Source organism: Oncorhynchus nerka, linkage group LG24 (genome assembly GCF_034236695.1).
Source record: "Oncorhynchus nerka isolate Pitt River linkage group LG24, Oner_Uvic_2.0, whole genome shotgun sequence".
NCBI classification, from domain to species: domain Eukaryota; kingdom Metazoa; phylum Chordata; class Actinopteri; order Salmoniformes; family Salmonidae; genus Oncorhynchus; species Oncorhynchus nerka.
Window position 1 is genome coordinate 41,219,789 of NC_088419.1, and position 25,808 is coordinate 41,245,596.

Below are 25,808 nucleotides of genomic sequence, written 5' to 3' on the forward strand. Positions count from 1 at the left end.
TCCCCTAACCCGGATCGACGCTGGGCCAATTGTGCGCCGCCTCATGGGTCCTGCGGTCGTGGCTGTCTGCGACAGTCTGCGACAGGATCGAACCCGGATCTGTAGTGACGCCTCTAGCACTGCGATGCAGTGCCTTCCATTTTCAATCTATTCTAACTTCAAATTATTTTACATCTTTATCAACTATAACTATAGACATTTGCATCTTAAAACTCACCAACAGTACCTCTTGAACCGGTCAAGCTAGAGACACCAAAATAACTGTTACATGTTCAGGTGATCCTTTCTAATCAATCAGCTAAGCAATCAATCCATTTTTACATCTTACCGACTTTGTCAACTATAACCAGTCATTACCATTACTACTGCAGTCACTACCAAAACAACAACTTATTTCAAAACCATAAATACTTTAAAACAAGCTAGCAAGCACACCACATTTTCTTCAGGAAAACATACTTTTCTAGTTTCTTATTGTTGTTGCATTGTCGCGAAGGAACATGCAAGTAAGAATTTCGTTGGACGTGTATCCTGTACATACAACTGATACAACTTGAAACACACACAGACACACACACACACACACACACACACAACACACAAACTTACCCGTTTGATATACTGCACCACCTCATTGACAAACGACCTGTTGATTTCCAGCTTCTCTCTGTGAACATCGAGAGGCGTCAGCTCTTACATCACCTTAACATTCCTCAACTCTAACCTAAGATGACTTTATTAACAATCAACAATCCTAACATTCCTGGTTCCAATCTAGCTCAAAGGACCGTAAACATAAAAGTCGGTAAGTCTGCCTGATGACCTGTGACACTTTCTAGCGTTAAGTCTTTCTGTCAAAAAATAGCGGCATCGTTTGATTATACTGCATGTGCTTCGAGCAGTCAGATGAAGCATGAACCTTCATCGCCATCTGGTGGCCTTGTGCACATACAGATCAACGCACGTGTCAGGAGGCCTCCTCCTCAACCCCATCTGCTTACTCTTCTGTCACGTTCTTGTTGTTGGCCTTTGCTTCATTAATCTTCTCCTGTCTTTTCTTGTCCATCTTCTTCTTCAGGTCTTTCTTTTCCCTGTGGAGAAGGAAGGTGAAACAATCGCCCCGTGTAGTCGATGTGCCCTTGAGCAAGGCACTTAACCCTAATTGCTCCGGTAAGTCGCTCTGGATAAAAGTAAGTGTGTGTGTGTGTGTGCTTACTTGTCACAGATGTCTCGGATCTTCTTCAACTGGGCACTCTGACATTCCTCTGCTATGGTTGTCAACTTCTCCACCAGCTGGAGACACAGTATACAGAGAAAAATACCACTGGTTATCCTACAGTTTGTCTCTCATAAGATATGATCCCTGACTCATGGCTTCTGTTTAACTCAGGCCTGATCTGTTGACTTTGGAGAATAGAATTGGTCCAGTCAGTATTGTTCTCTTCTGCATGGATAAACCCTGACACCTCGTACACAGAACCGTGACTACACTCAGCATTTCCATCTACCGTAGCAGTAGTGGAGCACTGGGACGTCTTTACACTGATCTAAGGTCAGCAAAGCAGATGGAGTAATAAAGCCCAGAGGGGAGCCCGCTCATTAAACACAAGCCAAGGCTAGCATTATACTGAGTTGAGTGTTACCGCACTTGATGCTGATTCAACGCAAATAAAATATGTACGCTGAAATGAGTTTATGTGCTCTTGTCCTCTAGTATCACTCTGCTTGAGGATAGGGATTAGGTGTGTGTGTGTGTGTGTACCATTTTGATGTGTTCTTTCTTCTGGTACTTCTCGCTGTAATACTGCTCCTGTCTCAGTGTGAGTAGCTGTTGTTGCTGCTGCTCCTTGAGCTCAGAGAGTCTCTGACTGGACTCCTGGTCCAACACACACAGCTCCTGCTCCAGGGACGACAGACACTGCTCCGACCTACCACACACACAAATACAGCACACACTGAGGTCGACGCACACATGGAGGTAGGTAAGTGCTAACAAACACAAACACACACACACACACGCACACACACAGTTGTCTGTGGAAGGCTCTAGCCACTGAGCACCCACACGGAAGAGAGAAAACATGACCGGAGAGCGAGAGACGTGGAGACCGACACATAGTGAGAGAAACAGAGGGATACAGGAAGAAGGGCAGGGAGGAAGAGTAGGAGGAGAAAGAGGGCCACCTACCTTTTCTTACCGTCTCGTTTGTGGCTCTTCTGCAGCGCGGAGCGCCTGCGCTGGTGCTGGTTCTGCAGCTCTGCAGCCCTGGCCGTGTGCTCCTTGATCAGCTCGCCGGTCTTGCGGTGGTGTTTCCTGACCAACTCCTTCATCTCTTTATACTGCTTCCTCTGCTCCCTCACAAAGCCCTTCTGCTGCTTCAACTCCTCCAGGGTCTGGGCCTCACTCTCTGGAGGAAGGAGGGAGGATAGAGGGATGGAGGGTAGGAAAAGAGAAAAGGGAGGGAGGGAGGGGGAGGACATGAGTGTTTGACTTTCTACCTGTATTGGTTCTGCTCCTTTACAGATCGTGTGCATCGTTCCCTCATGTTTCAGATTGGTGATGTCATGCAATCTGTTTACATGCATCGATCGAGGGTAGCCGGGCAGGTAGCCTACTGGTTAGAGAGTTGAGCTGGCAACCGGAGGGTTGCCAGTTCGAATCCTGGGTCTGGAGGGCGAGAAAATCTGTCGGGAAGTGTCAATTGACGCATAAAGTCATCTTAATACGAGTTAATACGAGTCCTACTGCAGTCTTACCTGTAAGAACACTCTGAATTACGTCCTCAGTCTTCACTGCTGCTTTCACTGAACCTGATACACAATATATACACTTGTTAGTGAGGGTTTTGTCAGATCAAGTGGGTTGTAAATGTGTTGTGGCGTGACAAATTGAAGTTTACTGGTTGCCATATTGGAGTCACTGTAAGTTCAAGTGGAGACTTGACCTGTACCTGTGGGCTGTTGCTGGTGGCTAACAAGGCTGGGTGGTTTGGGGGCGATGATGGGGGTGTGGTTGACTCCGTTCTCTGCGGGCACGGTCACCCGGGGGTCAGGCTCCATGGGGTCATCACCACCCGCATCCACCTGTCAGTCAAATACATTGACAATGATACTGACACATTGCATTTACGAGGCACTATTCCCTGGGTCTCAAAGCATTTTATGAGGTCCATGCTACTTTTCACTGGGTATCAAAGCATTTTATCAGGTCCACACTACTATTCACTGGGTCTCAAAGCCTTTTATCAGGTCCACACTACTATTCACTGGGTCTCAAAGCATTTTATCAGGTCCACACTACTATTCACTGGGTCTCAAAGCATTTTATCAGGTCCACACTACTATTCACTGGGTCTCAAAGCATTTATCAGGTCCACACTACTATTCACTGGGTCTCAAAGCATTTTATCAGGTCCACACTACTATTCACTGGGTCTCAAAGCATTTTATCAGGTTCACACTACTATTCACTGGGTCTCAAAGCATTTTATCAGGTCCACACTACTATTCACTGGGTCTCAAAGCATTTTATCAGGTCCACACTACTTTTCACTGGGTCTCAAAGCCTTTTATCAGGTCCACACTACTATTCACTGGGTCTCAAAGCATTTTATCAGGTCCACACTACTATTCACTGGGTCTCAAAGCATTTATCAGGTCCACACTACTATTCACTGGGTCTCAAAGCATTTTATCAGGTCCACACTACTATTCACTGGGTCTCAAAGCATTTTATCAGGTCCACACTACTATTCACTGGGTCTCAAAGCATTTTATCAGGTTCACACTACTATTCACTGGGTCTCAAATCATTTTATCAGGTCCACACTACTATTCACTGGGTCTCAAATAATTTTATCAGGTCCACACTACTATTCACTGGGTCTCAAAGCATTTTATCAGGTCCACACTACTATTCACTGGGTCTCAAAGCATTTTATCAGGTCCACACTACTATTCACTGGGTCTCAAAGCATTTTATCAGGTCCACACTACTATTCACTGGGTCTCAAAGCATTTTATCAGGTCCACACTACTATTCACTGGGTCTCAAAGCATTTTATCAGGTCAACACTACTATTCACTGGGTCTCAAAGCATTTCATCAGGTTCACACTACTATTCACTGGGTCTCAAAGCATTTTATCAGGTCCACACTACAATTCACTGGGTCTCAAAGCATTTTATCAGGTCCACACTACTATTCACTGGGTCTCAAAGTATTTGATCAGGTAAAACACTACTATTCACTGTGTCTCAAAGCATTTTATCAGGTAAAACACTACTATTCACTGGGTCTCAAAGCATTTTATCAGGTAAAACACTACTATTCACTGGGTCTCAAAGTATTTGATCAGGTAAAACACTACTATTCACTGTGTCTCAAAGCATTTTATCAGGTAAAACACTACTATTCACTGGGTCTCAAAGTATTTTATCAGGTAAAACACTACTTTTCCCATTTACTTAGCACATCATCTGGATGTGTATGACACACATGGCAAATTACAGCCCAACATATAAATGGTAACGCTGAGAATGTTTTTGCGGCCTATGCAATGAGATGTAAATAAGCAGAGTGGAACCATACGATGCCATTACTCCATTAGAAGCAGAAGCTACTGCATGGCAAATACACAACAGCACAATCAACACACCACACACCCAGAGCCTACCTGTAGCCTGTTGGAGAACTTGTAGACATAGCTTTGGTACCCCACTCTCAGCATGGCTCAGACCAACGTCACACTGACAACACTCTCTAACGTTTCACTAACATTTAGCCAATGTTCTCCTTACGTTGTCTCAATGTCCCTCTCTAGGTTCTCTTCAACCCTGACTTGTTGTAGTACTTGGCATGTATTTGTTTGTTACTGAGTCCTCTCTCCTTAAGCCTGTTTTGGACAGGAGAGGACAGTCTGTTCTCCTCTGCTCTCCACTCACGTCTTTCTTCCTCTCCCTCTGTCTCTGACACTCCAGCGGGAAGCCCACTATTTCACTAAGCGACCGTTGCCAAGGTGTCAGCATGTACAGGCTCTCTATTGGATGTCCCTGTGGATAATCAGTTCAGCTGGCAAATCAGGCAAGACAGCTCCCTTGGGGCCCACCTCCACCAACAACTCCCTTACTACCCCTCAGAGCTCACCCCCCTTCTTACCCCAACCTCCCCTCCTTCACCCCCGTGATACCCCTGCCCCCCTCACCCTTCATCTCTGTCTCCCCCTGTCCCACGACTCCCTCCATCCTAGCCCTCAACCCTTAGTTCCTGAGCCCTGGTCAATAGCTCTAACCCAATCATCTCTTCACAAAGAGACAGGCCTACTGCCTGAGGAGAGGCTCATTGATCTGTTACTTATCGATTAGTGTGGGGATGACGGACGACACACCCACCTCTTTGCTGTCCTCCTCCTCTGCTCCCTCCTCCAGAGTGAGAGCTGCCAGTTGATTGGCTCTCTGCTCCATCAGGTTGACGTAACGGATGGGATTGGACAACGCCTCGATGACATCTGAGGTAGAGAACGGGGGAACAGAATGTATCCTCGATGCTGTTATGTAAAGCCAGTGGAAACATAAAACTAGTTATAACTCCATGGTTTAGTTCTATACCAGTATTCTGTAAGGTATGTCAGCCATTGTACCTGCGAATGTATCAGGGACATAGTCCTTGACCTCTACATAGACAAACAGAGCAGGAAGGGTCAGAGCCTGGTTCTTCTCATTCCTCAGACCAATGTAGTGGTAACCTGGACACACACACACACACACACACACACACACACACACACACACACACAGGGGTGAGTAATCAGAAGCTAAAGGACTGTTACACAGCATCACTCAAGCAGAAAAATGGACCAGAATTGTAGTCAGTCAGACTATTAAGCTATAGGCCTCACCTGGGCGGATGGCATTCACAGGAATGATGCGATGGCCAATGAACTTCCCTCCATCCTCAAACACAGAAATCCTCATCGAGGCCAGAGTGGGCAGAACCACCTGAGGAACCATCACAGACACAGAAACATGGATGGTCACATTAACCTGGGGGTTCTTGGTTTTAAAGAACTACAAATCCCATAAAGACGTGCTCCGTGATGTTTTAAACAGTGATTTACACACATAATTCAATAGAACATTATTTCTCTCTATGGGTTCCTCGAGGATGAAAGCCTCCTCATCACAGACAGGGTTGACAATGTTACCCTGGATCATGATCCAATCCAAGTTTATTTGTCACCTTTATTTGGCAGAGGATGCTTGCTAGCAAGCTCTTCCTCAACAATTCATATCAAACAAGTACACACAATATTATTTTTATTTTTATTTGTAGACACGAGAATAAAAGACATCTACACTATATGTGTGGGGATGACACACACACACACTCCTCCTTGGGCTACTTTGAAGAATCTCAAATCTAAAATATACGTTGATTTGTTTAACACTTTTTTGGTTACTACATGATTCCATATGTGTTTTTCCATAGTGTTGATGTCTTCACTATTATTCTACAATGTAGAAAATAGTTTTAAAAAATAAAGAAAAACCCTTGAATGAGTACATGTGTCCAAAATGTTGACTGGCACTGTAAATACATGGTCAATACCAATAACAATCAATGTCAAGGATACTGGTGACAGGCAAAAAAGGTTGGTAGCAATCACAATATATTATACAGTATATATGTTTTACCTTAAAGAACTACAAATCCCATAACAGTCTGCCCTATATTATGCTTTACCTTCTTGAGTGTGAAGGCCTCCTCCTCCCAGACAGGGTTGACAGCGTTGCCCTGAGACGTCTTGGTCTTAAAACCCTTCCTTCTGGTGTCCACCGGCAGACCAAACATATCTATCTCCACATACGTCCCCACCTTCTTATCGGTCAGGAACTGGCCTGAGATGATCTGGAGACGGAGAGACGAGGATGATAAAAACAGATGAGAGCTGTGAAGTCCGTGCACCCATACCACATACAGTCAAAACACGCACACGCACGTGCTGTACGCGGAACACACAGATAAGCACCTTGACAGACAGCGTGTTGGCTACGATGCCGTCCACAGTGCTCTCAGCGAAGGGGTCAAAGTGTTTGTCCGGCCGTCTCATGAACTCTGGTTTCAGCCTGTAGCCACACTTCCCGTTGTACTCATACATGCCCAGGTTTAACATCATGGACAGGTCTGATGGAGAGAGAGAGAGAGAGAGAGAGAGAGAAGGAGGGAGAGAGAGGTAGGAGGGAGGGAAAGGTGAGAGTGGGAGAGGGGGAGAGGAGAGGGAGAAAGAGACTCACCCTACTAGAATATGAAGTCAAGTGTCTACTGTTTGCTGATGATCTGGTGCTTCTGTCACCAACCAAGGAGGGTCTACAGCAGCACCGAGATCTTCTGCACAGATTCTGCCAGACCTGGGCCCTGACAGTAAATCTCAGTAAGACAAAAATAATGGTGTTCCAAAAAAAGTCCAGTCGCCAGGATCACAAATACAAATTCCATCTAGACACCGTTGCCCTACAGCACACAAAAAACTATACATACCTCAGCCTAAACATCAGCACCACAGGTAAATCTGTGAACGAGCTGAGAAACAAGGCAAGAAGGGCCTTCTATGCTACCAAAAGGAACATAAAATTCGACATACCAATTAGGATCTGGCTAAAAATACTTGAATCAGTTATAGAACCCATTGCCCTTTATGGTTGTGAGGTCTGGGGTCTGCTCACCAAACAAGAATTCACAAAATGGGACAAACACCAAAATGAGACTCTGCATGCAGAATTACAAAAAAATATCCCCCGTGTACAACGTAGAACACCAAATAATGCATGCAGAGCAGAATTAGGCCGATACCATCTAATTATCAAAATCCAGAAAAGAGCTGTTAAATTGTACAACCACCAAAAATGAAGTGATTCCCAAACCACCCATAACGAAGCCATCACCTACAGATAAATAAACCTGGAGAAGAGTCTCCTAAGCAAGATGGTCCTGGGGCTCTGCTCACAAACACAAACACAAACAGACGCCACAGAGGCCCCAGGACAGCAACACAATTAGACCCAACCAAATCATAAGAAAACAAAAAGATAATTACAGAATTAACAAAGAAACTGAGCAAACTAAAATGCTATTTGGCCCTAAACAGAGAGTACACAGTGGCAGAATACCTTACCACCATGACTGACCAAAACTTAAGGAAAGCTTTGACTATGTACAGACTCAGTGAGCATAGCCTTGCTATTGAGAAAGGCCGCCGTAGGCAGACCTGGCTCTCAAGAGAAGACAGGCTATGTGCACACTGCCCACAAAATGAGGTGGAAACTGAGCTGCCCTTCCTAACCTCCTGCCAAATGTATGACCATATTAGAGACACATATTTCCCTCAGATTACACAGAGTCACAAAGAATTAGAAAACAAACCCAATTTTGATAAACTCCCATATCTACTGGGTGAAATACCACAGTGTGCATCACAGCAGCAAGATGTGTGACCTGTTGCCACGAGAAAAGGGCAACCAGTGAAGAACAAACACCTTTTCCCTTTTGTACATTAACTAGGTGCACATCATTACAACACGGTATATGTACATATTATGACATTTGAAAATTCTTTATTATTTTGGAACTTCTGTGAGTGTAATGTTTACTGTTAATTTTTGTTGTAAATTTCACTTTTGTTTATTATCTACTTCCCTTGCTTTGGCAATGTTAACAGATGTTTCCCATGCCAATAAAGCTCTTAAATTGAATTGAGAAAGGTATAGAGAGTGAATGAGAGAGTTACAGGAATACAAGATCAAACAGTACTTTCCCAATTCACTAGTATCACTATACCAACCTATAACCTCAACCGCAACAAACCGATGATATACTGATTTGGACCTTACCAATAGTAGCATCAGGTCTTACCTATGGTCTAGTGTGAAACAAATCAGGTTTTACCTATGGTCTAGTGTGAAATGAATCAGGTCTCACCCCCCTTAAAAGATTTAGATGCACTACTGTTCCACTGGATGTCATAAGGTGAATGAACCAATTTGTAAGTCGCTCTGGATAAGAGCGTCTGCTAAATGACTTAAATGTAAAATGTAAATGTCTTACCTATTGTCTAGTGTGAAACGAATCAGGTCTTACTTATGGTCTAGTGTGAAACGAATCAGGTCTTACTTATGGTCTAGTGTGAAACGAATCAGGTCTTACCTATGGTCTAGTGCGAAACGAATCAGGTCTTACCTATGGTCTAGTGTGAAACTAATCAGGTCTTACTTATTGTCTAGTGTGAAACTAATCAGGTCTTACCTATGGTCTAGTTTGAAATGAATCAGGTCTTACCTATGGTCTAGTGTGAAACGAATCAGGTCTTACTTATTGTCTAGTGTGAAACGAATCAGGTCTTACCTACTGTCTAGTGTGTCTAACCTAAATCAGGTCTTACCTAAGGTCAGAAACAAATCAGGTCTTACCTATGGTAGGTCTTACCTATTGTCTAGTGTGAAATGAATCAGGTCTTACCTATGGTCTAGTGTGAAACGAATCAGGTCTTCCCTATGGTCTAGTGTGAAACGAATCAGGTTTTACCTATTCCCTAGTGTGAAACGAATCAGGTCTTACCTATGGTCTAATGTGAAATGAATCAGGTCTTACCTATGGTCTAGTGTGAAACGAATCAGGTCTTACCTATGGTCTAGTGCGAAACGAATCAGGTCTTACCTATGGTCTAGTTTAAAACGAATCAGGTCTTACTTATTGTCTCGTGTGTAACGAATCAGGTCTTACCTATGGTCTAGTGTGAAATGAATCAGGTCTTACCTAAGGTCTAGTGTGAAACGAATCAGCTCTTCCCTATGGTCTAGTGTGAAACGAATCAGGTTTTACCTATTCCCTAGTGTGAAACGAATCAGGTCTTACCTATGGTCTAATGTGAAATGAATCAGGTCTTACCTATGGTCTAGTGTGCACATATGTCAGAGTCAGGTCTTACTTATGGGTGTGAAACATCCAGGTCTTACCCTAGTGCAAGAAGGTCTTACCTATGGTCTAGTGGAAACCCCTGGGATGATCTTGATTTATGGTCTAGTTTGAAATGAATCAGGTCTTACCTATGGTCTAGCAATCAGGTCTTACTTATTGTCAGATCAGGTTTACCACGCACAATACTACATTGTCACAATGCAAAGGTGACCTAAGGTCTAGTGTGAAAGCAAATCAGGTCTTACCTGGTCATTTCAATACCTTTATTGTGCCAAACGAATCAGGTCTTACCTATGGTCAGCATCAGGTCAGTAAAATTAACTTTCAGATAGGTCTTACCTACTGTCAAAAATCAGGTCTTAAAACGGAAGGTGGATACTGAGAACCGGGGTTTCAAACAAGGTGGGAAAGTCGGATGGTCTAGTGTGTTCAGGTCTTAATGGTAGCTGGAAAACCTGTGTGTCTTCTGTCTGTGTGATGAAAGTGTGGCGGTACTGAAATCAGGTCTTATAATCTGAGAAACGACATTATGAAAGTGTGAAATGAATGAAACGAATCAGGTCTTACCTACTGTCTAGTGTGAAACTGTCGAAAGGTCACGCGGACAAAAATTGTCAAGAATATGGACATGGAACAAAGGCTACAAAAGGCAGAGGAATCTAAAACGAATCAGGTCCTCAAAGTGTGAAACGATCAGGTCTCTGTTGCCTAGTGTGAAAAAGCCAAATCACAAGGCCTATGGCTGCTGTCAAGGCCAGTTTTAGGTCTTTTTGGCAGAAGAGATCAGGTCTTAAATCAGCCCAGGCCATTTACGGAGGGGATTTCATCGAAAAAACTGTCATGATTAAATTGTCTTGTGAAACTAATCAGGTCTTACCTATGGTCAGAAAAATCAGGTCAACTCTGGTTTTAAATGTGAGTCTGAGAAGAAACACCATTGCCGAGAGAGTAGACCAGTTGTCCATCAATCTAAAAGAGTCAGTTTTGTGAAAAAGGGAAAAGATTTTATTGCATATTCTACTGGCTGTGGATGAGAGCAGGTCGACCATTTCTGACATTGCCCAGTTGTCAATTTTCATCCTATGGTCGGAGTGGACTCAGGTCAACCTAAGCGTGACAGATCAGGTTTTTGGTCTAGTGTGAAACGAATCAGGTCTTCCCTATGTCATGGCACAGGTCTTACCTACGGGGTCATGATTTGTATGAAAGAGGTGTCAAGATGTGTAAATGAGATGGAGCTGCCTTGGGAAAAACTCGTGGGTTTGACAATGAATCAGGAGCACCTGTCTAGTGTGCTCTTCCCTATGGTCTAGTGGACACAGGAGCGGACTGGTGTGCGAAGATACTATGGTCTAATGGAAAAGATCAAGAGTGAAAACGCGACAGGTGAGCTGACAGCTAGTTATCAGGTCACCTATGGTATCATACACCAGGATCAGGTCTTACTTATTGTCTAGTGTGAAACTAATCAAATGGTCTAGTTTGAAAATGGAGCATGTGAAACTAATGAGCATCATCACAGGTCTTACCATGGTTAACAGGTTTATCAGAGCCAAAGGTTTGAATCACGAATCAGGTCTAACCTATTGTCAAGTGAAACGAATCAGGTCTTTCTGAGGTCGGAGTTAGAAACGGATCAGGTGATTTACCTTATCACACAGAGGTAGTGTGAAATGAATCAGGTCTAACCTATTGTCTAGTGTGAAATGGTGTCTTCAAAGATGTCAGGTTCGAATCAGTCTTACTTATTGTGAGGAGATTTGTCTGTTCTTGTCTAGAAAAATCAGGAAAGACACAACACAACTCGAGACGAAATGTTTCTGTGTGAAATGGCTTTTCTAGTGTGACGAATTACTAGTCATCTGAATGCAGGTCTTACCTAAACTAGTGCAGCTGCATGGGGTCGGGATCTGTCATGGTCTGATATGTGAAATGAATCAGTACAGTGAAGGCATTTAAAACCAAACTGGTCTGTGGGAGAGGTCTTACCTATGATCTAGGAAAGAAAATTTGAGCCACTTTCCCAGCTGCCAGACCATGAAAGAGAAGCTCTCTACCAGTACCGTTCCCGAGCACACAGTTGGCTGAAAAATCAGGTCTTACCGCTGACTAGTGTCGATCAGGTCTTACTTATGGATTTGTCTGACTTTGAAGCATGGTCTAAAAAGCAGGTTGGAACAGGTCTTACTTATTGTCTAGTGTGAAACCCAGGTCTTTTGTCTGTTGAAATGAAAGGTCTTACCTATGGTCTAGTGTGAAACCTCCAAATGGAGTTGGTCTTACCTCCAATGGTCAATTGATGCACTGAGGGCAAAATATGGGCAGTGGGTGTCTTACCTATTGTCGGAGTTCAGGTTTACCTCCCGGCACAATGCCCCAGCTGTGCGAATCAGGTCTTATCCAGGCTGCTCAATTGTCTTGTCTATGTTTACCTAGCACATACAGGTCTGAACAACTGTTTTCTTTGATGAACCTTACCTATTGTCTGAACAAAACATCACACAGAAAGTGGTCTTACTGTCTGCTGAACACCTCCAGGTCAAGGTCTTACCTGAGGATTTCTTCAGCTGTCAGAAATGAATCAGGTCTTACCCTGTCTAGTGTGAAAATCATACCTGATGAACTTGTGGAAAAGATGGGACACCACCAAGTATCACCCTCAACCTCAAACAAGTGAACATTACTGTGCAATCACATATTTAGAAAGAATCAGGTTTTACCTCAGGTCAAGTTTAAAAGTTAAAGGTCTTAATATTTGTTTTCACTGCATGTTACTTCTCCTTAAACAAAGTGTTGTTTTTGATTAATCAGGTTTTGCACTTTATTTTTTTGTATTTCAATCCAATTATATTTTGCCAAAAAATATTTCAGTTGAGTGGATGATAGAAAATTGCTCTTATTGGTTTAGTTTGAAGTAAATTTAGGTCTTACTTTTGCTAAAATGAAAATATAGTCTACTGATGGTCTAGTTGAATATCAGGTTTCTTTATTTAATGTTCATGTTATGGGGATATTTATATAAAGGAAATTTGTCTTTTGTGTCTGTTGAAAATTAAAGATTACTGACAGAGCCATAAGAAAATATTGTCTTTATTTATCTGATCATATTGTAATATATTTGTTAGGTTTTACCAGTAGGTTCAATTAGGTTCACTAGACTATATCAGGTCATTTAAAAAATTTTCAATGAACATTCGAACAGTCCGGCCCTCGTCTTGTAGCTGATTTTTTTATTTGGCCCTCCGTCCATTTGACTTTGACACCCCTGGTCTAGTGTGAAACGAATCAGGTCTTACTTATGGTCTAGTGTGAAACGAATCAGGTCTTACTTATGGTCTAGTGTGAAACGAATCAGGTCTTACCTATGGTCTAGTGCGAAACGAATCAGGTCTTACCTATGGTCTAGTGTGAAACTAATCAGGTCTTACTTATTGTCTAGTGTGAAACTAATCAGGTCTTACCTATGGTCTAGTTTGAAATGAATCAGGTCTTACCTATGGTCTAGTGTGAAACGAATCAGGTCTTACTTATTGTCTAGTGTGAAACGAATCAGGTCTTACCTACTGTCTAGTGTGAAACGAATCAGGTCTAACCTATTGTCTAGTGTGAAACGAATCAGGTCTTACCTAAGGTCTAGTGTGAAACAAATCAGGTCTTACCTATGGTCTAGTGTGAAACGAATCAGGTCTTACCTATTGTCTAGTGTGAAATGAATCAGGTCTTACCTATGGTCTAGTGTGAAATGAATCAGGTCTTACTTATTGTCTAGTGTGAAACGAATCAGGTCTTACCTACTGTCTAGTGTGAAACGAATCAGGTCTTACCTATTGTCTAGTGTGAAACGAATCAGGTCTTACCTATTGTCTAGTGTGAAATGAATCAGGTCTTACCTAAGGTCTAGTGTGAAACAAATCAGGTCTTACCTATGGTCTAGTGTGAAGCGAATCAGGTCTTACCTATTGCCTAGTGTGAAACGAATCAGGTCTTACCTATGTCTAGTGTGAAATGAATCAGGTCTTACCTATGGTCTAGTGTGAAATTAATCAGGTCTTACCTATTGTCTAGTGTGAAACGAATCAGGTCTTACCTATGGTCTAGTGTGAAACGAATCAGGTCTTACCTATTGTCTAGTGTGAAACGAATCAGGTCTTACCTATGGCCTAGTGTGAAATGAATCAGGTCTTACCTATGGTCTAGTGTGAAATGAATCAGGTCTTACCTATGGTCTAGTGTGAAATGAATCAGGTCTTACCTATTGTCTAGTGTGAAACGAATCAGGTCTTACCTATGGTCTAGTGTGAAATGAATCAGGTCTTACCTATGGTCTAGTGTGAAATGAATCAGGTCTTACCTATTGTCTAGTGTGAAATGAATCAGGTCTTACCTAAGGTCTAGTGTGAAATGAATCAGGTCTTACCTATGGTCTAGTGTGAAATGAATCAGGTCTTACTTATTGTCTAGTGTGAAATGAATCAGGTCTTACCTATGGTCTAGTGTGAAACGAATCAGGTCTTACCTATGGTCTAGTGTGAAACGAATCAGGTCTTACCTATGGTCTAGTGTGAAACAAATCAGGTCTTACCTATGGTCTAGTGTGAAACGAATCAGGTCTTACTTATTGTCTAGTGTGAAATGAATCAGGTCTTACCTATGGTCTAGTGTGAAATGAATCAGGTCTTACTATGGTCTAGTGGGAAACGAATCAGGTCTTACCTATTGTCTAGTGTGAAACGAATCAGGTCTTACCTATTGCCTAGTGTGAAACGAATCAGGTCTTACTTATTGTCTAGTGTGAAATGAATCAGGTCTTACCTACTGGTCTAGTGTGAAACGAATCAGGTCTTACCTATTGTCTAGTTACATTTAAGTCAATCAGGTCTTACCTACTGTCTAGTGTGAAGCGAATCAGGTCTTACTTATTGTCTAGTGTGAAACGAATCAGGTCTTACCTACTGTCTAGTGTGAAATGAATCAGGTCTTACCTATTGGTCTAGTGTGAAATGAATCAGGTCTTACCTATGGTCTAGTGTGAAACGAATCAGGTCTTACTTATTGTCTAGTGTGAAATGAATCAGGTCTTACCTACTGTCTAGTGTGAAACGAATCAGGTCTTACCTACTGTCTAGTGTGAAATGAATCAGGTCTTACCTTATTGTCTAGTGTGAAACGAATCAGGTCTTACCTACTGTCTAGTGTGAAACGAATCAGGTCTTACCTATTGTCTAGTGTGAAATGAATCAGGTCTTACCTATGGTCTAGTGTGAAACGAATCAGGTCTTACCTTATTGTCTAGTGTGAAACGAATCAGGTCTTCCCTATGGTCTAGTGTGAAACGAATCAGGTCTTACCTATTGCCTAGTGTGAAATGAATCAGGTCTTACCTACTGTCTAGTGTGAAAGAATCAGGTCTTACCTATGGTCTAGTGTGAAACGAATCAGGTCTTACCTATTGTCTAGTGTGAAACGAATCAGGTCTTACCTATGGTCTAGTGTGAAATGAATCAGGTCTTACCTATTGTCTAGTGAAAGCGAATCAGGTCTTACCTATGGCCTAGTGTGAAATGAATCAGGTCTTACCTATGGTCTAGTGCCAAACAAATCAGGTCGTACCTATGGTCTAGTGTGAAACGAATCAGGTCTTACCTATTGTCTAGTGCCAAACGAATCAGGTCTTACCTATGGTCTAGTGTGAAACGAATCAGGTCTTACCTATGGTCTAGTTTGAAATGAATCAGGTCTTACCTATGGTCTAGTGTGAAACGAATCAGGTCTTACTTATTGTCTAGTGTGAAACGAATCAGGTCTTACCTACTGTCTAGTGTGAAACGAATCAGGTCTAACCTATTGTCTAGTGTGAAACGAATCAGGTCTTACCTAAGGTCTAGTGTGAAACAAATCAGGTCTTACCTATGGTCTAGTGTGAAACGAATCAGGTCTTACCTATTGTCTAGTGTGAAATGAATCAGGTCTTACCTATGGTCTAGTGTGAAACTAATCAGGTCTTACCTATAGTGTCTAGTGTGAAATGAATCAGGTCTTACCTATGGTCTAGTGTGAAATGAATCAGGTCTTACCTATGGTCTAGTGTGAAACGAATCAGGTCTTACCTATGGTCTAGTGTGAAACGAATCAGGTCTTACCTATGGTCTAGTTTGAAACGAATCAGGTCTTACCTATTGTCTAGTGTGAAACAAATCAGGTCTTACCTATGGTCTAGTGTGAAATGAATCAGGTCTTACCTAAGGTCTAGTGTGAAACGAATCAGCTCTTCCCTATGGTCTAGTGTGAAACGAATCAGGTTTTACCTATTCCCTAGTGTGAAACGAATCAGGTCTTACCTATGGTCTAATGTGAAATGAATCAGGTCTTACCTATGGTCTAGTGTGAAACGAATCAGGTCTTACTTATGGTCTAGTGTGAAACGAATCAGGTCTTACTTATGGTCTAGTGTGAAACGAATCAGGTCTTACCTATGGTCTAGTGCGAAATGAATCAGGTCTTACCTATGGTCTAGTGTGAAACTAATCAGGTCTTACTTATTGTCTAGTGTGAAACTAATCAGGTCTTACCTATGGTCTAGTTTGAAATGAATCAGGTCTTACCTATGGTCTAGTGTGAAACGAATCAGGTCTTACTTATTGTCTAGTGTGAAACGAATCAGGTCTTACCTACTGTCTCGTGTGTAACGAATCAGGTCTTACCTATGGTCTAGTGTGAAATGAATCAGGTCTTACCTAAGGTCTAGTGTGAAACGAATCAGGTCTTACTTATTGTCTAGTGTGAAATGAATCAGGTCTTACCTACTGTCTAGTGTGAAACGAATCAGGTCTTACCTACTGTCTAGTGTGAAACGAATCAGGTCTTACTTATTGTCTAGTGTGAAACGAATGAGGTCTTACCTACTGTCTAGTGTGAAACGAATCAGGTCTTACCTATTGTCTAGTGTGAAATGAATCAGGTCTTACCTATGGTCTAGTGTGAAATGAATCAGGTCTTACTTATTGTCTAGTGCGAAACGAATCAGGTCTTCCCTATGGTCTAGTGTGAAGCGAATCAGGTCTTACCTATTGCCTAGTGTGAAACGAATCAGGTCTTACCTACTGTCTAGTGCGAAAAGAATCAGGTCTTACCTATGGTCTAGTGTGAAACGAATCAGGTCTTACCTATTGTCTAGTGCCAAACGAATCAGGTCGTACCTATGGTCTAGTGTGAAACGAATCAGGTCTTACCTATTGTCTAGTGCCAAACGAATCAGGTCCTACCTATGGCCTAGTGTGAAATGAATCAGGTCTTACCTATGGTCTAGTGCCAAACAAATCAGGTCGTACCTATGGTCTAGTGTGAAACGAATCAGGTCTTACCTATTGTCTAGTGCCAAACGAATCAGGTCTTACCTATGGTCTAGTGTGAAACGAATCAGGTCTTACCTATGGTCTCGTGGGAAATGAATCAGGTCTTACCTATGGTCTAGTGTGAAACTAATCAGGTCTTACTTAATGTCTAGTGTGAAATGAATCAGGTCTTACCTATTGTCTAGTGTGAAATGAATCAGGTCTTACTTATTGTCTAGTGTGAAACGAATCAGGTCTTACCTATGGTCTAGTGTGAAACGAATCAGGTCTAACTTATGGTCTAGTGTGAAACGAATCAGGTCTTACCTATGGTCTAGTGTGAAACAAATCAGGTCTTACCTATGGTCTAGTGTGAAACGAATCAGGTCTTACTTATTGTCTAGTGCGAAACGAATCAGGTCTTACCTATGGTCTAGTGCGAAACGAATCAGGTCTTACCTATGGTCTAGTGGGAAACGAATCAGGTCTTACCTATTGTCTAGTGTCAAACGAATCAGGTCTTACCTATTGTCTAGTGTGAAATGAATCAGGTCTTACTTATTGTCTAGTGTGAAACGAATCAGGTCTTACATTTACATTTACATTTAAGTCATTTAGCAGACGCTCTTACCTACTGTCTAGTGTGAAACGAATCAGGTCTTACTTATTGTCTAGTGTGAAACGAATCAGGTCTTACCTACTGTCTAGTGTGAAACGAATCAGGTCTTACCTATTGTCTAGTGTGAAATGAATCAGGTCTTACCTATGGCCTAGTGTGAAACGAATCAGGTCTTACTTATTGTCTAGTGTGAAATGAATCAGCTCTTACCTACTGTCTAGTGTGAAACGAATCAGGTCTTACCTACTGTCTAGTGTGAAACGAATCAGGTCTTACTTATTGTCTAGTGTGAAACGAATGAGGTCTTACCTACTGTCTAGTGTGAAACGAATCAGGTCTTACCTATTGTCTAGTGTGAAATGAATCAGGTCTTACCTATGGTCTAGTGTGAAACGAATCAGGTCTTACTTATTGTCTAGTGCGAAACGAATCAGGTCTTCCCTATGGTCTAGTGTGAAACGAATCAGGTCTTACCTATTGCCTAGTGTGAAACGAATCAGGTCTTACCTACTGTCTAGTGCGAAAAGAATCAGGTCTTACCTATGGTCTAGTGTGAAACGAATCAGGTCTTACCTATTGTCTAGTGCCAAACGAATCAGGTCGTACCTATGGTCTAGTGTGAAACGAATCAGGTCTTACCTATTGTCTAGTGCCAAACGAATCAGGTCTTACCTATGGCCTAGTGTGAAATGAATCAGGTCTTACCTATTGTCTAGTGCCAAACAAATCAGGTCGTACCTATGGTCTAGTGTGAAACGAATCAGGTCTTACCTATTGTCTAGTGCCAAACGAATCAGGTCTTACCTATGGCCTAGTGTGAAATGAATCAGGTCTTACCTATGGTCTAGTGTGAAACGAATCAGGTCTTACCTATTGTCTAGTGCCAAACGAATCAGGTCTTACCTATGGCCTAGTGTGAAATGAATCAGGTCTTACCTATGGTCTAGTGTGAAACGAATCAGGTCTTACCTATGGTCTAGTGTGAAACGAATCAGGTCTTACCTATGGCCTAGTGTGAAATGAATCAGGTCTTACTTATTGTCTAGTGTGAAATGAATCAGGTCTTACCTACTGTCTAGTGTGAAACGAATCAGGTCTTACCTACTGTCTAGTGTGAAACGAATCAGGTCTTACTTATTGTCTAGTGTGAAACGAATCAGGTCTTACCTACTGTCAAGTGTGAAACGAATCAGGTCTTACCTATGGTCTAGTGTGAAATGAATCAGGTCTTACCTATGGTCTAGTGTGAAACGAATCAGGTCTTACCTATTGTCTAGTGCCAAACGAATCAGGTCTTACCTATGGCCTAGTGTGAAATGAATCAGGTCTTACCTATTGTCTAGTGCCAAACAAATCAGGTCGTACCTATGGTCTAGTGTGAAACGAATCAGGTCTTACCTATTGTCTAGTGCCAAACGAATCAGGTCTTACCTATGGCCTAGTGTGAAATGAATCAGGTCTTACTTATTGTCTAGTGTGTAACGAATCAGGTCTTACCTATGGTCTAATGTGAAATGAATCAGGTCTTACCTAAGGTCTAGTGTGAAACAAATCAGGTCTTACCTATGGTCTAGTGTGAAACGAATCAGGTCTTACTTATTGTCTAGTGCGAAACGAATCAGGTCTTCCCTATGGTCTAGTGTGAAACGAATCAGGTCTTACCTATTGCCTAGTGTGAAACGAATCAGGTCTTGCCTACTGTCTAGTGCGAAACGAATCAGGTCTTACCTATGGTCTAGTGTGAAATGAATCAGGTCTTACCTATGGTCTAGTGTGAAACGAATCAGGTCTTACTTATTGTCTAGTGCGAAACGAATCAGGTCTTCCCTATGGTCTAGTGTGAAACGAATCAGGTCTTACCTACTGTCTAGTGTGAAACGAATCAGGTCTTACCTACTGTCTAGTGTGAAACGAATCAGGTCTTACCTACTGTCTAGTGCAGGGGTGTCAAACATACGGCCCGCGGGCCGGAACCGGCCCCCAAGGAGGTTCGATTAGGCCCGCAGGATAATTTGAAAGTGGAAAAAATGCATAAAAGACATGGAATTAATATTTTTAATTCGCTGCAATTCATGGATTATCCGCTAAGGGGCGCACTCTTTCCATCAGAGTAGAAGACAAGCCGCATCACTGAGACAGACTGAAAACAGCAGACGGTATCAATGCGCCATCTGCTGCTTGTTACGACGTTGTTAATACCTTGGTCTCTACCTCTCCGCTACACCCTCATTAGCCAAAATGTCGTTATCCAAACGGAGAAAAGTAGATAAGGAGTGTAGAATTTTCAAAGAAAAATGGACCACGTCCTATTTATTTACAGAGATGCACGGAAAACCTTTGTGCTTGGTGTGTTTGCAACAAGTTTCGGTATTGAAGGAATATAATATTCGACGCCACTACGAGACTCATCACAGCGAAAAATATGACGGCTTGCAAGGACAACTGAGAAGAGATAAGATTAACGAATTGCTGGCGGGTCTGAGGAAACAGCAGTCAACTTTCATCCAGAGCCGAGAAGTCAGTGAAGCAGCGGTAAAAGCCAGCTACCTAATTGCTAGCGAAATAGCATTAGCATCGGCCGTATTCCGACGGTGACTTTGTTAAACGATGCATGATGAAGGCGGCTGAACTTGTATGTCCCGAGAAGCGACAAGCTTTTGCCAATATTAGCCTGACGAGGAATACTATAGCAGAGAGGATTTCGGAACTATCGGCAGATTTAGACAGTCAATTGAAACAGAGAGTCAAGTCATTTATTGCATTTTCCGTGGCAATTGACGAGAGCACTGACATCACAGACGTGGCCCAACTGGCCATATTTATTCGAGGAGTTGATGAGACATTGACTGTTACTGAAGAGTTTCTTGAGTTGGTGCCAATGATGGACACCACAACAGCCGAGGACATTTTCGGCTCTGTCGTTGCTGCATTGGACAGAGTTGGAGTGGACTGGTCCCGCGCTGTCAGCCTGGCTACAGACGGCGCGCCATCCATGGTCGGAAAGAAAGCAGGTGTCGCGACAAAGTTCAAAGACAAAGTACAAGCCCTTAATGGAGGAGATCGTTTCTGGACATTTCACTGTATTTTGCACCAGGAGGCATTGTGTTGCAAGTCGCTGAAAATGGACCACGTCATGGAGGTGGTTGTTCGCACTGTAAATTTCATCCGGTCCAGAGGTCTGAACCATCGTCAGTTTGACAAACTTCTCAGCGACAGCAACATTACCCACAGCCTGCCATACCACACTGAAGTGAGATGGTTAAGCCGAGGCGCTGTGCTGAGGCATTTCTTTGATCTACGAGAGGAAATCGGACAGTTCATGGAGAAAAAGGAAAACCGGTGTTGGAATTACAATCTCAGGAATGGCTACGGGACCTTGCATTCTTGGTTGATATTACTGAACACTTGAACAATCTGAACAAAATGTTGCAAGGCCGCAAAAAGTTGTCACACAGTTTTCTGACAACATACATGCATTTAAGTTGAAGCTGACTTTGTGGGAGATGCAACTGGCAAATGGCAACCCTGCTCATTTCCCCTGTCTGAGAGATGTGTGTGTGACCAGACCTGATGCGGACATGAAACGGTACAAAGACAAAATTGCAGGACTACTGCGGGAGTTTGAGAAACGTTTTCAGGTATTTGGTGAACTTGAGACAGAATTTTCAGTTTTTCGCTCACCTTTCACAGTTAAAGCTTCTGATCTGCCGGTCGAAATTCAGCTAGAGATAATTGATTTGCAGTGTGATGCAGATTTGAAGGGCAAATTTGCCTCTGTAGGTCTGGACAGATTTTATCAGTATCTACTACCAGGGTACCCCAAATTAACAGCCCTGGCTGCTAAAATTTTGTGCATGTTTGGGACAACCTACCTTTGTGAACAAATTTTCTCAGTGATGAATATCAATAAAACAAAAATGCGTTCAAGGCTCACAAACAAGCACTTAAATGACATTCTGAAAGTGACAGCTAGTCAGGACATGACACCTGGTGTTGATGCACTTGTACAGGCCAAAAGATGCCAAGTTTCAGGAACAAATACAAGTCCAGAGTAGACTAACACCTTTAAAATGCTGCCTTAGATACTGTTTGCATTGAAAGAATACAGCTCTGTGAAGATGAATCCTTACTGTGGTGATTTAAAAAATGTGCACTTTAATGTTAGTCAGCAGCTTCAAAACAAAAGTTGTGTGATGGAATTCTACTGTTCATACAACTCCATAAATTTTCAATTTCGTGGAGCAGTGTAGCAGAGTATGGTATAATTTTAATGGTCCGGCCCACTTGACATCTCCCTAGGCCGTATGTGGCCCACGATGCGAAATGAGTTTGACACCCCTGGTCTAGTGTGAAACGAATCAGGTCTTACTTATTGTCTAGTGTGAAACGAATCAGGTCTTACCTACTTTCTAGTGTGAAACGAATCAGGTCTTACCTATTGTCTAGTGTGAAATGAATCAGGTCTTACCTATGGTCTAGTGCGAAACGAATCAGGTCTTCCCTATGGTCTAGTGTGAAACGAATCAGGTCTTACCTATTGCCTAGTGTGAAACGAATCAGGTCTTACCTATGGTCTAGTGTGAAACGAATCAGGTCTTACTTATTGTGTCGTGTGAAATGAATCAGGTCTTACCTATGGTCTAGTGTGAAACGAATCAGGTCTTACTTATTGTCTAGTGCGAAACGAATCAGGTCTTACTTATTGTCTAGTGTGAAACGAATCAGGTCTTACCTACTGTCTAGTGTGAAACGAATCAGGTCTTACCTATTGTCTAGTGTGAAATGAATCAGGTCTTACCTATGGTCTAGTGCGAAACGAATCAGGTCTTACCTATTGTCTAGTGTGAAATGAATCAGGTCTTACCTATTGTCTAGTGCTAAATGAATCAGGTCTTACCTATTGTCTAGTGCTAAATGAATCAGGTCTTACCTATTGTCTAGTGCTAAAAGAATCAGGTCTTACCTACTGTCTAGTGCTAAATGAATCAGGTCTTACCTATTGTCTAGTGCTAAATGAATCAGGTCTTACCTATTGTCTAGTGCTAAAAGAATCAGGTCTTACCTATGGTCTAGTGCTAAAAGAATCAGGTCTTACCTATGGTCTCGTGGGAAATGAATCAGGTCTTACCTATTGTCTGGAAGTTCAGGGCCACCAGTTGACAGCCTGCATTCCAGAAGAGCTGAGGGTTATAGTTGGAGGAGTCTACTCTGGTGCCTTTAGGATAGATACGACTCAGCTGCAGCTTGTTATACCTGAACACGCTCCGTTAAGGAGAGGACATCTGGAGAGGGGTTTTACCTTCTGCACTGAGATATCTAGCACTTACACGGATAGGGGAGCCCGGGGAACAAAGTAACATGGGGTCTGATGTAACAGCTTAATAACTCAACTCAAATTAGAAATAACTGTTATGTGCTAATGCTTGGTTAGTATTACTACGAGCCTAAGAAGTTTTGTTAAAATCCATCAATTCATTTTTCATTTATTGACACATTTGTTTTGTATAAAAATATGATTCATCTAACTCAAATAATATTTTCATAGTGAGCATATGCCTATAAGTGTTACTTTGATCCCCAGTCTCCCTATTTTTACTTAACCAGGGAAGGTGATTTACAAGTTCACATTGCTGTTGATGTACTTCTTCACTCGGGAGAGTTTCAAAAAATGGAAAAGATTTGAACAGACATTTTACGTCAATCATCCACACAGAGTGGGAAGGATACTCGACAAACTCCACAGGTGACTTGGTGAGTTGCTCCAAGGCTTTGGTCTCCACGAACGATGACATCTGGTAGCTCCGATTGATCTCTGGAAATGGATTGATTGGCAAATTCATGTTGAAAATGGCATAACTTACGGAATTGATTCTACTAGTTGTTGTTGTTTTTTTTTAAACATGCAGCAACATTTGAAAGAGTGAATCTGTAACAGAACAACTAACTTGAGATAGTGTATTCACAGTGCCAAAAACCTGTGGTTCACAATCACATGGCATATTCAAATGAGTGTGTATGGTGTTGTTCTTCGGAACAGGTCTGGTCTAAATAGGTGTTGAGTTGTGATCAGGAATGAAGGGCTTACTTTTGGAGGCCTCGAAAGAGTTAAATTTGACTGGCTGGACATAACTGACCAGGTTGGACATCTCCTCTGTGGCAAACGCCTCGCTGCCCGCTGTACCCTGAAGGAGGATCACACGACACACGGTTAGAGAGAGAACAGCCTCCTCTCATTTCTCCTCCTTTACTCTCCTTGTTTGACTGTCGGGACATAGCTCAAGAGTAAAAGTGTCTTTCTGTGAATCTCCACTAGGGGGCAGCCTCAGCACACATTAAACAGGAGACACCCGAGGCTGCTGGAGAAAGAAGGAAGATGGGCTACTTACCTCATCCATGGACCCCTTCTTGCAGTCATCATCGTCATCATCATCATCGTCACTCTCTGCCTCAACTTCACCTGAAAGACAAGGGCAGGTTTAAGTTAGCTTCTCTGGCTACATGCTAGTGATTTCTGAAGGCTGTATTGTCAGAAAGCAACCGCCAGGGTTTGGAGTTCTGAACGGGGTGAATGAAGGTGTAAGCAATATGGGGACAGATCCACCCAGCCTTTTAGTTGGTTTACGGCAGCTTGCACCATGGGTACGTTAGGGAAAGGAAAAGGGGAGCGGGAGCTTGGGACCGGGTTGTAAAATTCTGGAAACTTTCAATAAATTCCCTGGTTTTCCACAAAATCCAACCGGGATTTCAGGAAAACCAGGGAATTTATTGAAAGTTTCCAGAATTTTACAACCCTGTCCCAAGCTCCCGCCCCCCTTTTCCTTTCCCTAACGTACCCAATTTATTGAAAGTTCCCAGAATGCAACCCTAGATAGGATAGGAAAATGAATTAAGGGAAGGAGCTAGGGAAAGGGAATAGGGACAGGAAGAAACTGAGGAAGTGACTAGGTCGGCGTTCCCCAAACTCTGTCCTGGGGACCCCATGGGGTGCACGTTTAGTTTTTTGCCCTAGCACTACACAGCTGATTAAAATCATCAAAGCTTGATGATTAGTTGATCATTTGAATCAGCTGTGTAGCAGTAGGTCAAAACCCAAAACGTGCACCCCAGGGGCACCCGAGGACCGAATTTGGGAAACCCTGGAATAGGTTATAGAACTAAGGCTACTAAGGGTTGTTTTAGGACCAGGTAACTGAGGGGTATCTATCTGATGGTGTGACCATGGGCATGACTCACCAATGGACTTCCTGCCCTGTGGTCGGAGGCTGAGCTCAGCGACCTCTAGAGGCTGGGAGGACTCGGTCATCTCCTGGTTGGCCGACCCTGGTGGACAACAAATAAGGAGTAACCAATATGTGATATACACAGTGCAGGCTGGTGTCTCCTGAAATCGGAGGATGGGCTCAGTGTAATGGCCGAACTGTAATGAATGGAAGTGTATCAAACACATGGAAACTATTTCCATTCCAGCCATCACAATGAAGCCGTCCCAAAGATTTCTCCCTCCACCAGCTCCCACGGGATATACAGGTAACTGCCAAAATAAAGGAAACACGTGAGTAAATGAGTATATTGAAAGCAGGCGCTTCCAAACAGGTCTGGTTCCTGAGTTAATTAAGTGGTTAATATCCCATCATGCTTAGGGTCATGTATAAAAATGCCCAGTTGCCCATTATTTTGGCTACCATGTCTAGAAGAAGAGATCTCCGTGACTTTGAAAGAGGGGTCTCGGAGGAGCATATGGTTTAAAGGCTGTGTGTGTCTCAGTAGCCAGATCTCAACCCAAGTGAACCCTCGTGGGAGACTGCTACAAGACTGCTAAATAGACTGCTAAATAGACTGCTAAATAGACTGCTAAATAGTTAGTTAAATTGACTAATCACATGCGCTGC

General features: G+C 42.6%; 1 protein-coding gene across 3 annotated transcripts in view; it reads right to left on the reverse strand.

Annotated features, from left to right (window-relative positions):
• Positions 1–25,808, reverse strand: part of LOC115107503 (1-phosphatidylinositol 4,5-bisphosphate phosphodiesterase beta-1-like) — a 256,669-nt gene that overhangs the window by 64,038 nt on the left and 166,823 nt on the right. For 2 of the 3 annotated variants that reach the window (XM_065008903.1, XM_065008904.1), the window contains exons 15-31: positions 25,153–25,239; positions 24,306–24,376; positions 24,005–24,101; positions 23,647–23,731; positions 23,048–23,172; positions 7,028–7,182; positions 6,742–6,906; positions 5,897–5,996; positions 5,639–5,743; positions 5,391–5,506; positions 2,952–3,084; positions 2,758–2,811; positions 2,189–2,408; positions 1,763–1,928; positions 1,217–1,293; positions 1,002–1,091; positions 610–667 (exon numbers count right to left, since the gene is read on the reverse strand). In XM_065008903.1, the coding sequence (XP_064864975.1) occupies positions 610–667; positions 1,002–1,091; positions 1,217–1,293; positions 1,763–1,928; positions 2,189–2,408; positions 2,758–2,811; positions 2,952–3,084; positions 5,391–5,506; positions 5,639–5,743; positions 5,897–5,996; positions 6,742–6,906; positions 7,028–7,182; positions 23,048–23,172; positions 23,647–23,731; positions 24,005–24,101; positions 24,306–24,376; positions 25,153–25,239 (1,904 nt within the window). Of the gene's footprint in view, positions 1–609; positions 668–1,001; positions 1,092–1,212; positions 1,294–1,762; positions 1,929–2,188; positions 2,409–2,757; positions 2,812–2,951; positions 3,085–5,390; positions 5,507–5,638; positions 5,744–5,896; positions 5,997–6,741; positions 6,907–7,027; positions 7,183–23,047; positions 23,173–23,646; positions 23,732–24,004; positions 24,102–24,305; positions 24,377–25,152; positions 25,240–25,808 lie in introns of those variants that run through there. The other variant, XR_010460892.1, reaches the window with a different exon arrangement.